The sequence below is a fragment of the Apaloderma vittatum genome, unplaced genomic scaffold (genome assembly GCF_000703405.1).
Source record: "Apaloderma vittatum isolate BGI_N311 unplaced genomic scaffold, ASM70340v1 scaffold18106, whole genome shotgun sequence".
NCBI classification, from domain to species: domain Eukaryota; kingdom Metazoa; phylum Chordata; class Aves; order Trogoniformes; family Trogonidae; genus Apaloderma; species Apaloderma vittatum.
Genome location: NW_009721422.1, coordinates 16,778 through 28,497, shown reverse-complemented (window position 1 = coordinate 28,497; position 11,720 = coordinate 16,778). Strand labels below are relative to the sequence as shown.

The 11,720-nt window shown below is 50.1% G+C and overlaps 1 protein-coding gene across 1 annotated transcript in view; it reads right to left on the bottom strand.

Annotated features, from left to right (window-relative positions):
• LOC104275431 (microtubule-associated protein tau-like) overlaps nucleotides 1-8,238 on the bottom strand; it is a gene marked incomplete at its 3' end in the record, with an annotated part of 14,291 nt that extends 6,053 nt beyond the window's left edge. Inside the window, exons 1-5 of the mRNA XM_009871393.1 lie at nucleotides 8,193-8,238; nucleotides 6,755-6,841; nucleotides 5,314-5,400; nucleotides 3,656-3,721; nucleotides 53-937 (exon numbers count right to left, since the gene is read on the bottom strand). Of these exons, the coding sequence (XP_009869695.1) occupies nucleotides 53-937; nucleotides 3,656-3,721; nucleotides 5,314-5,400; nucleotides 6,755-6,841; nucleotides 8,193-8,238 (1,171 nt within the window). The remainder of the gene's footprint in view (nucleotides 1-52; nucleotides 938-3,655; nucleotides 3,722-5,313; nucleotides 5,401-6,754; nucleotides 6,842-8,192) is intronic.
• Nucleotides 8,239-11,720: the final 3,482 nt, after the last annotated feature.

Sequence of the window (11,720 nt, the reverse complement as noted above, 5' to 3'; positions counted from 1 at the left end):
GTGAGCAAGTCCCCGGCAACGTGAGCTGAGGGCAGGCAAAGGCTGCACACACCTTTTAGGAGAGGGACGCAACTGACGGCTGCAACGTGGGCACAAGGTTTCTTCTTGGGAGTGCGACGTTCTCCCGTATCTGGCACGGTCTCTTCCAAAGGAGCATCTTTGTCTTCCACATCGTCTTTTGACGTTTCTAGCACGGGGCCAGAATCTTCTCCCTCCCTGGGCTCAGTTTCTTTCGGGGAGATAATTTCAGAAGGCTGGGATGGGGTGACATCGGTAACTTCTTCACCTCCTAATGGCTCTCCCCTCTCCTCTTGGTCTGCTTTCTGGGATTCAGTTTCAACAAGAAGCGCCTCTCCTGAGATGTCTCTGAGGACTTCTTTGGACTTTTTCTCTCCAAAGGTAGATTCTTCAAGAGTTTCCTTGGCTGTTGCTGGACACGAGCCTATTTCAGGTCCTGGTGAACCGTGCTGATTCACCAGGGGACGCAAATCCTTTGCAGAAGTTTCATCAATATCACGGTCCTCATCTCTCTCCTGCCCACCGGTGTCTTCTTTTATTGGGGCTCTGGTATATGAAGGAGATTGCCCATCTCGAACAAGGGAGTCATCTGTGCCACCTGCTCCTGCCAACCCCTCAGCACTCACGCCAGGACCCAGCTCTGTTCCCAGCACTGGATCCCCGCCACTGCCTTCTCTGCCTCGACGTTCCCACAACTCATCGTCATCTTCAGGTGCTCGGGAGTTTTGGTACATGTCCAGGGGTATCGGGATGGTGACCTCGATTCGGATGGGAGCTGCTGGCGGAGCCTTTGCTTCGTGTGGCAGAAGAGGCTGCTGAAGAACCCCGGCTACCTGCTTTGTGGGCTGGCTTTCTCTTTTTACTGCATCTCCCACATGCTCCTGAGGGCCAGGCTGCAGCTTTGGAGAGCTGGGCTCCCCTGGAGTTGAAGACGCAGGGTACAAAGCACGGGCAAACAATTAACAGAGGCATGTCAGATAGCAGTCAGTTGTGTAATGCTGAAGAGAGACTTGGGATTTCTACTATCAATCTAGAGCAAGAAAGCAAGTCCCACGCTGCCCCACTGAACAGACAACTCTACAGTCGCTTCTGCATTCAAAGAAACTCTGATCCCCACAGGAATTAGGAATGGTGACAGCCACAGCACGTGGGAGAGCAGATTCCTCCCTGGACGCGGCCTCGGAGGCAGCTCAGGGATCCAAACCCACACCTGCCACAGCCGCGCTGTACGAGCTGGTTTATCTACAGAGGTTTTCAGAAGCTGTGACCAAACCCATCTGTTAATCTACCAGCACCACTGGACCATCAGCTTGCTGGGTAGTGACCATTTCTTCTTGCCTCAAGGGCCTGAACAAAACTGGCCAGACAACCTCCCCTCCTCTTACAAAATCCCTACGGTCCTGCCCTGCCCTGCAGGAGATGTTCCTGCAGACATAGCACCAGTTACAACCACCTTGGCGTTGTTCTCCCGATCATTTCTGTCACTGATGAGCGCTCCCATGTCTCCTCTCCTTCCGCCGTGTATGTCAGCAGGACACAGCCTCAGCGGAAAGGACTGCAAGTAAAAACGTGGCAGTACCCACGGGCCACAGCGATTTTGGGCAGTGCACCCACTCGGGCTAACCGGAGCTCCAGCGCTGCTGCCACCACTTGGGCAGAGTATAAAGTGTGACATTTAAAACCCAAAACTTAAGGTCATAGGGACACATTCTTCTTCTATTTTTATTTTGGGCGGTAGGGGCAAAAGAGAGAATTCTGCTCCATCACACATTTACAATTTCACCCAACAATTGCTGCGTTAAGTCGTATGTTCTGGCTGAGCTGGAGCTTTTCTGTTAGAAATTCGTTTGACGGAAGCAAAGACGCATTGAGCAACGGAGAATTCACCCTGAACAGAGATAAATTGCTTTAAAGTCAACTGCCCTAGTAAGACTGTGCATCTTGTATTACGAATTGGTCCAGCTCCCAATACTCTTCAGCCTTTTTGAGCACAGATCGGGTAAAAACTAAAGAGCCTAGATCAGAGCACTTCAGTATCGAGATTTCGATTGTTGCTTTGTTAGATTAACAAGATTAAAACAAGAAAAGTTGTCAAGACTGACTCGGTCTTTTATCAATGTTCTCCCCATTTTAAGAGAATATAGCAGTTCAGTGAAACTACCATACAAAGACCTCTAAAATCGTGGTTTGAGAGAAATCTTGAACTGACACCTTTTAGCAGGTACTAAGTTTGAAAAGTGGCATCAAGAAACACAAAGAGAACCATTAAAAGGAAGAGGAAGCAGCAAGTTATTACAAGTCCACTTTCACAGAAGTAAGAATTTACATAAGAATCTAAAAATGTTGTATATAGGTTATATCAGAGCTCCAGTGAGCTGTATGTCCCCATATCTGACAGCTGAAAGATCCCAGGACAGTACAGAAAGGTCTGACTAAAAATCTGGTGAGAAACAGTAGCTAGAACCGGACTGAATAAGGCAGACAAAAGAGAGAACTTCACCTCCCTCCTGCTAATACTCCTGATTTCTTTTTTGTAGTGGTGCCGCTATTTTAAATACAGAAATGCCGCTAGTCCAAGAACCACTGGCCAGGCAAGTAAGGGTTTTATTTTAATTGCAGGGAGCAGACTGCACGTAACTGTGCTCATCTGCGTGTGGAAAGCAAAGACGGCCTGAATTCTGCCCTGAGCAGAGAAGGCAAAGACCTTTAATTCTTTAAAAGACCTGGATGTCTGTAATTGCACTAATGCAGCCACGAGGAGGAAAGACACCGCCCAAGGAACCAGAGGAATTTGTGACATCTACTGTGCAGAAAACCATCTTTGGAAATGGGCTTTAATTAAGATTCTAAAGAGTGCGCCCAATTAGCGCTGCGCTGTGTTAGTGCCAGCGAGGCAGCAGTATCGAAGTGAGTCTGAACCCGTGAGTCTGCCCCACTGGGCACAGAATTAAGCTCACGTTGGGTGCTTTGGGAAAATCCCATCCTGAAGTTTTCCATCAAGTCTGAACAGCGCAGAGTCAAGAGAGACTTTCCAGATAGCCAAGAGGTCCCTGGATAATTTCTTGGCTCATCTGAGCAGACGCACAACTAATGCTCTAGAAACACTCGCTGCCCACTGTGCCTGGCTTTGTCATCACGTTCCCTCGGACCGGGATGAGAAAAAAACACCCTTAATGGTGAGGTCAGGGCATGAGTGAGTAGGTTTGAGACCTGTTTGATGTCAGAAAGAGACACAGTGATCAGAGTTATACAATTCACTTATTTCACGTGCGACACGCAGGGCCCAAAACTGACTCCGTTCAAGGCTGAGTCGCTCCTCCTGGCTAAACGCACCATCCCGGCTCTGCTTATCACTTTTTCTAGCCTGGAGGATGCCCTGTTTTGCAACTGGACAAACAAGCACCAGGGTTTCAGCCACCTGAGAGAGAATTTCAGTGCATGGAAAGCTGCAGCTCCTCGAAATGAGTATGTTGGAACATTCAAAGCCTGTATGACCCTCCCCTGCAGGAACGGGGAGAACCACGGCACTGCTCGGCGCAGAGCCTTTGCATTACAGAAGAAAATCCCCAAGCTGGTAGTGACCCCCATCACGGGTGGGCAGCAATAACCGGAGCCTGACGAGAGACGATTCACTAACCTTGAGCAGCATCTCCTGCAGCGTGGTCCTCCAGGTTGGGGGTGGCTCCTACGCCCGCTTCTTCGGCTGGTTCCAGTTCAGAGACAGTACGGGAAAAACAGGATCAAAAGAAGAATTAAGTTTAAGCGAGTGGCTGGAGAGTTTATTTACCTCCCTGCTGACTGTGCCCATCAGCAAGGCGGTATGAGAAAGGCAGTTAAGCCACGCCAGCGACGGATCTGGGCAGATCTGTTCACCTGGGCTGTACCAGGCTGGAGGACGGTTTCACCACCTCGCGCATCCTGGGTGGCAGGTTAGTTAGGACACGCTCTTTCAGGCAGAGGTGCACAGAACAGGCTGTTAAGGAGTAGGGCAACTTGGGGATTTCTATCCCCGCTGAACATTTACATTGCTGGCAGTGCTCACATCAACGCCTCTTACCCGAGCCCTACCTTCCTGGAGTCTGGTACCTGGCTTACTGCAAGGAATTCTGCTATTTGTTACCAGTAAATCTGAGTCTGATACAAATCTGACACTTCAGAAACACTGGTATGTTAGAGAAGCATAATTTTCTTCACAGCAATAATCATTTGTCTTTATCAGAATTTTTTTCAATTTATTATGTGACCGCTTTCAAACCAGCTTAACCAATTACATTTGTACGTCTCGGTTTTACAGTTGAACTAGGATTTTGGTTGTTTTCCCCATTTTTTTTTTTTTTCAAAGAGTTCAGGACACATTGCTTCTTCCTGGCTGCCTGGTACGGCCAGATCCTGAACCAGAGACTGCACACCCTTGGTAGCAGGCGAGCCACTCGGCGCTTCAGCCCAGGGCTCCACCACCAGCCTTGGGGACTGGATGCAGGACAGACACTTCGGTTGCCCGAGGGAGCGCGCTGTGTGCTTGTTTCAGTGTTTGGTAGAAGCTCACTTCCACCCTCCTCAGCTCCTGCCTGATGCTTCCAGGAAAACGCAGCAGCTACTGCACAGGGGCCACATCCTCATTTTTCACACACAGACCTGACTCTCCCAGGAGCTCCTGCCCTCTTGTGCACACCCAGCACCGCCATAGCTCCCTCCCTTCTGCCTCTGCAAGACCTCCCTGGCAAACCAGGCCCAGGTGAAGCGATTCCCCACAGAGCATTCAGGCTGAATTAGCCATTTGGCTTCCTCTGTGTTATCCCTAAACCGCGCCGACAGCCACAGAAGTGCTGCAGTGGCCTGGTTTTCACCTGCCGCTTCAAAGACAACCGCAGGGGCTGGGCTGAGCGAGAGCACCAGCGAGACAAGCAGCCAGGTCCTCGCCAGCAAAGCGAGGCCGCTGGCAAAGCGAGGCTGCTGGCAGAGGGGCAGGGATGACCGGGATCGGCAGGTAAAGTGCTCAGCCTGGAGATGGGAGAGGCGAAAGCCACCACAGAGACACCAGGCTGAAAGATTGTCAGATGCGGAGCTGGGAAAAGAGAGAAGAAAAGGCTGCAGGTTTTCCCCAGGATGGGGAAAGCAAGAGGACAGTTGTAAGCAAGGAATTACTTCTGCAGGCCGTGGAGAAGAAAAGCAGCACGCATCAGGAGCAAAGCATGCCTGCGAGAGGTTTTTGCGGTGTTATTTTTAAGCACTGACCAGTCCAGCTCCCTGCTCTGTCTGCATCAAGAGATGAAACTGCACCTTGGTCTCCCTCACCTGTGGTTCCTTCTGGGATCTCCCCGTGCTGTTCGACACCACCCTGATCCTCGTGGTCTCCTTCCTCCACTAAAGGTGCTGTGGCATCTGAAAAACAACGCAGCTTTCACATAGCCGGTGAGTGGCAAAACCCTGCGGAGGCCAGGACGTGCCTGAAGAACTCAGGAAAGCGCCCGACTCCCTTCCTTGAGCCAGTGCTTGTGGAGGGAGACAACCAAGCTCGACAGAGCAAAGCCAATATTGTGAGGACACCCTGAGCTGGGCCCTCTGCTACACAAACCACACATCTCCAGCATGCTCCTTACGCAGCTGAAGGCTTTACCATGAACACTGCCTGAAAATGCACAGCTAAATTCAGCCACTGGCGCTATCTGCATGGGGACATCGCCGGTCTGGAGCAGGGGAGAGCATCTCCCACTAGACACCCTCACAAACCACCCCAGCACAACGTCCGCGTCGCGCTCTGGGCAGCTCTGAGGCAGACAGATACCTGGCTCTGTCTACCAGGAGGACGTCTGCTCATCATGGCAGTCCCGATCCAACTGGAAAGAGGGACGATATGCCCCTCTGCACCAGCCAGGTTTTACGTACTGATCTCTTGAGCCACGTGCACACAACAGAGCTGCTTCACAGACGATCCCTCGGCCTCACGCCTCCAGCGGGACAGGACTGGAACAGGTCAGCATCTCTGTTTATCTTTCTTTTAAAGAAATTTTGCAAACTAGTGCCTTTACCTGAGGTCTCCAACTGGCAGGTACTTGGGATTAAAACAGCCAGAGGAACACAAAAAATACAGTTCATTCGAAGAGAGAACAGGTCTCCAAACTGCTTTGGAATTAGATTCTTTCTACAAATGTGGCGTTCAGATAACACCCTGGAGCAGCACAGACATGCCCCGAGTCCTACCGACACGACCTTTACACCAGCACAAAGTTTATTTTACGTATAGACTCTGCCCACCTCATTACTCCAGCATGAATCACCCTGTCCTAATGAACATGTAAATACAGAGGGGGCAATAAAAAAAGAGCTACAAGGTACAGCTAATTCTGAAAGGGAACACAGTGACCAGAACGTGCTGTCAGTGTCTTGGGGGAACGCAATGACACAAACCTCTGGCCCTGGGAGCACCCAACACGGGACCGTTCCCGGCTGAACTTGGTGGTCACTGTGTAAAAAGTCTTCAGGAAACAAAACCACCAACAACTTCCTGAACTGTAATAAACACTTGACCTTCTCTTGCCTTCTAATCTGCTCTCCATCTTATTATTTCAGTCTGCAGAGCGGCAAACATCCCACGTGATGAGACTAATGAAGAGCATTTGTCCAAGATGCTCCTCCTGAGAAACCCCACCAGAACACGGCCCGGCGAGTCTTTCGGCAAGGTTTACCACGACCCCATCCATCATGGTTTCAAAGCAGTAAGTCAAAGAGCTCCCACCTTCCGTAGTTGGGGTGCTCTTAGCGTCAGATGTTTCAGAAACAGGCTCATCCGATCCATCATCGACTGGTATCTGAAGGGGATAGCCTGGAAAACATTCAAATACTTAGAACAAGTCCTTGGCTCTGAATTACGGCCCATGAGTTATGAACTCTGATTGCCCAGATCCTCAGCGGCAAGAAACTGTAATTGGAGATTATGAAACATCTGAACTAATCATAAGCAAGCAAAGCGTGAAAAAGCCAACCAAAAGCACCAGTGTCATCACCAAAAGGAACAAGCAGAAACCCATCAGCAAAAGAAAAGCCCAGTGAACTGGACAGCTGGAAACAGCAAAGCATGGTACAAGCAGGAAAGGAGATCTTAGCAACGTAAGCAGAAAAGATGGACAACTTCGGAGTCACTGGTGTCCTCTCTGCCATTTCTGGGGCCATCGGCCTCCCTCCCAGAGCGGGCACTTCCACGATGCGTTAACTCTAACCATCGCAAACCAGCAGGTCTTTGTGAAGGGCTCAGCATAACGCGCTGGGTGAAGGCTTGGTTGCAAAAGTCATCTTTTAGAAGAGCAGGGCAAGAGGCACAAGTCTCCTCTCTGCAAGGAGTCTGGGCAAATAAAATAATGAAAGCTGGGGAAAATGACTCAGAAAAGAAGATTCAAACTAACACAAGTAAAATCCCTAGGAACCCGTGATGTGCGAAGCCGAGGCTACAAGCCGAGAGGAGCTATCAGACTGAAATGCGTTACAGAACCCGGGATGGATGGATGCAATGGATTGTCTCCAGGCTGGAGACAACTCATTTATCTGGTGTAAGCTGTGTCCAAAGCACTTCAAGAAAAGAAAATTAAGATGACGTTTACATGAAGCATAGCCGGGAGTGAGTACCACCAGGTTTGCTGGCGTTACGTGGGTTTCCAAGCTCAATCGTGGAGCACGGTGGAATGAGAAAGGAAAGGCTTCTTGAGAAATGCAGCTCTGAAACATGGGGCGAAAGAAGCTCGCACGGCCACCGCCCCCAGATCTCTCTATTCAGTACCTCCCATCTCCCTTGTGCAGGTGAGGAAAGCAGGCAGCAAGCAGCATTCTTGAGCTGTGTCTCCAAATAAAAGCAGTGCTCTAAGTTTATAGCAAACCGAGGAGGGAACACAGAAACACACGCTTGCAAAGCCGCGGCAATAAGATCACCACTAGTCTGGGTACTAGGGGTTATTCCGCCCTTGCTGGGCAACAATATCAAAAGAGCAGCATTATCCTACAACTACAAACACCAGAGCACCTTCTGGGTGCAGCCACCTGCTCCACAATCACCGGCCACACACACAGACCCTCTCCTCCCGGCCGACCCCAAGGACCCCTCGCACTGCTCTCCCCACTGGGGCCATTCTCTCGCCGGCAGGCAAGGCAGGTCCTTTCCACCAGCCCCTCCTGGAGGTGCTCACCTGATGGGATGTGCTTCTCCTGGCCAGTGGCGTGATCCTCCATCATGGTGACGTCCTGACGCTGCTCTGCCGTCCGTCAGCAAAGTGACCTAAAAGGAGAGCAAAAGCAAACACCCATCAGGCAAAACCTGACACAAGGTGCCTTCGCCTGGAGCCCAGTTCTGCGCCCCCACCTACTGCCCCAAGAGACAATTTGGGGAGTTTGGTCCTCAGGAGCCGCCACGTAGCAAGATGGTCGGCGTCTCTGAAAAACACTCGGCTGTTTCTTCGTGCTCCAGCAGGTCGGGGGGAGCGGGGCAGCCGTCATCAGCCTTTGCTGAATCACAGCTCACGGCTGCTGTGCCAGGCTTGCAGACGCTAAATGCTCCGTTCAGAGGAAAAGTGGAAGATCTTTGGCTGCGTCGGATGGTGTCCACAGAGCCAGGAGACGAGCCTCCGGCGGGGTATGCGAGCTCTCTAGCTGTCAAGCTGGGAGTCCTCGCTGGATGGTGTCCCAGGAAGATTTTGTCCAGGGGCAAGAAAAGACTAAAAGTATCTTTCCAGGGAGATTGGGGGAGATGCTAATTACTCTTCTCCAAAAAACAGGTGGGAGGAAGAGAGAAAAGGAGGCAGAGTAAGGGAAGAGCAAGCCTCATTTAAATCTAACACAGCAGATTTGTGAGTGGTTTGCCTCTGGGTTTGCAGTTGGAAAGATTTTAGTATCTGTAGATGTTGAGTGAAACGAGCTGTGAGGACTGTCAGGGAGCACCAGCTGTGAGCGGGGTAGGAACTGCCTCTCCCATCCATGTTTTCCTACCAGCAGCCAGGGCAGTGTGTGGGGAAAGTTGCTTTTGGGACAGAGAGGTCACTCCTTTAGACACACGAACACGAGAGCAGCACAATGTCAGCTGCTTCTGTGGCCTGTGCACTAGGCTCACATTGTATTTTAGGATTTCAGTGCTAAGAAGACCTGTAAATAATATCAAGTGGCAGCCAGATGAGGCCAGGATATAATCAATATCATCCTCTGAGCTCTGGCAGGAGGGCAGGCACATGTCCAAATAATTAGGGCCCATCATTTTGGGGGTAAAAATTAGGTACTTAATTCTTTCCTATTTTATACCTCCATTTTCATGGGTGATTTCCTCTCAGGATAAGTTCTCGAATGTACTCGGTACAGTTCTCCCAACTGGCTTTGTAGCTGTCCAAGGCAGAAATTAAATTGCATCGTCATCTCGCTAAGGCTTAAAAAAAAGCTGGGCAAGAGATCTGGTTACCAGCACTGGAGTCCCTCTTGCGTAGTTCCACATACCCAGTGAATTTATTGCCAGCAAACAAAACCACGAGTTTGCTTCCTTGACGCTGGTAACCCGAGCTCCATCGCTGGATTCTTTCTCCCCTGATGGTCATGGCAAACGTGTGGTTACACTAATAGCCAGTTATCAATCGGTGCCTGTCGTTACATCAGCTATTAGGAAGTCGACTACAAGCGACACGGAGCCGCTCGCAGCCGGGCAGAGACAGCCCCTGTTCCCACAGAGCTCCTCGCACGGCAGCATTCACCTGAAGGAGGATGTAGCCACTCCTTTTTCAGAGACAGGAGCGAAAGAGCTGCCTCTCCTGTCCCAAGGGAAAAAACACGACTGAAAGCCACAAAGATCCATCAACAAAACCCCACTCAATGGGACCTGAAGTGTGGCTGCGGTTTACGAAATGCCCCAAACGCTCACTCGTTTGTTGAGGGCTGACACCCAGTTTGCTCCAGAGAGGAAAAAAAAAAACAAAACAAAAAAACCCCTTCAAATTGGCACAGGCCGAGGGGCAGGGAGGGGATCCAGCTCCCACAACACCTCGCTTTTAGCTGAAGCAATGCCCGCTCAGCAGATGCCGTTCGGACCAGCGCAGCTCGGGAAGCGTTCCCTACAGCGCGTCTGCCGGTGCCGAGATTTAAACCCGTTACAATAGGGCTGGTGAAATTTCACCAGCACCAGATAAGCAAATAAATAACATGAAGTGCACAAAGCGATTCGACGGGTAAGTACGAGCAAGCCGGCACCACACCATTATCTCAAAGCTGCAAAGCTCTCCCAGCAGGATTTGAAATACGCGGTCCTGCTCACCGGGAACATCACCTATAAAGACATTGTATGCCTCGCCAAGGGATGCTGAATTTCCTTTGCTCCCTTTCTTTTTCATCCACTGTAAATGTCAGCTAAAAGGATTGCTCACTCAAAACCACACCGATGCTGGGGACAGATCTGTTGTGTTAAAACCAAGAAGCAAAATGGAATTGTCCGTGTTCAAACCCCGTCTTATTCGAGTCTCAGGTTATTCTAGTATCTTCTTATTCTAGTCTCACTTTGCTTCACTTGTGTAATAAATTCTTGTGACCAAAAAGAATTTAAACCTTATTAAACCTGCATGTTTTAGAACAGACTTCTTAAACAAAGATGGTCTGAAAATTGCACATTTGAGAAACTACTTTGAATTTTCAAAGACATGCCTATAACGATTATCTTCGGTTTTCTTTCTGAGTGGGGGAAGGGGAAATCCCTCTTGGGGAAAAACGTAACATCAAGGGGAAGAAATATTCTCAAAACTGTAAAACCAGCCCCACCTTGAAGCAATGGTTGGGTAATGAATAATTACAGCAAGGAGAGCTATACTGAGATAAACTTCGGCAGCACCCTCTGCGTGACAGATAAAGCACAAACCCTCCTAAGAATCTTATCCTTTTCCAGCAGAACTATTCTTGTTAACCAGGGACACTATCTAAAAAGCAACAGCCTATCCCATAATTAACCTCACATTTTGCAGACCCTCAGCCCGCCTTTCCAAGGGAGAGCGGGGAGGAAAGTTGTTTTTTTGTTGCCAGGAGCAGGAGAAACCGGCTGATTTCTGGCCGCGTAAGCTCAGCCCACCAGTACCTCTGGTGGTTGCTCTGCACGTGCAACCCAGTTAAAGCTCTGAACGTAAATCCAGTTTGTCCAGGAGGTGAGTTTAACCGGTGAGAGCCCGGCCAGCTCCTGCCACCGCACGCTATTGCTTTGCCCATCGCACCAGACGCGGGCTGGCACGCAGCCCACTTACCTCCAAGGCTCGGGGGCTGCTTTCCCAATCCCAAAGGATTACAGAACAAGAGTGGTCTGAGAGCTGAGCAGCACCAGTACCCACCCTCAGGCCAGTGTAAGCTGGAGAGGAGCAGATAGTGGGGTTTGCTGGAGGCACGTGGGTCCCTGCGTTGTACAAAATGTTAGGGGCTAAAAGCCAAAAGGGCAATTTACTCCCCCGAAGAACCCAAAGCGTGTAGAACCACGTTAGTTTCCAGCAAGGAAAATCCTTCAGTGAAACGATGCAAACCTTTACCAGCCATCGACAGCGCTGAAGTTTAGGTCAGGAAGTGAAAGCTCAAAGTCAGCTCAAGATCCACAAGACATCTAACGAGGAAAAAGAAATATATCCTTTTCCTTGTGGAGTTTGGCAAGGATAAGGGAAGTGGCATCACTCCTCTCGCAGGACGTTGGGGAGACCTGACAGTAAAGTCCATCA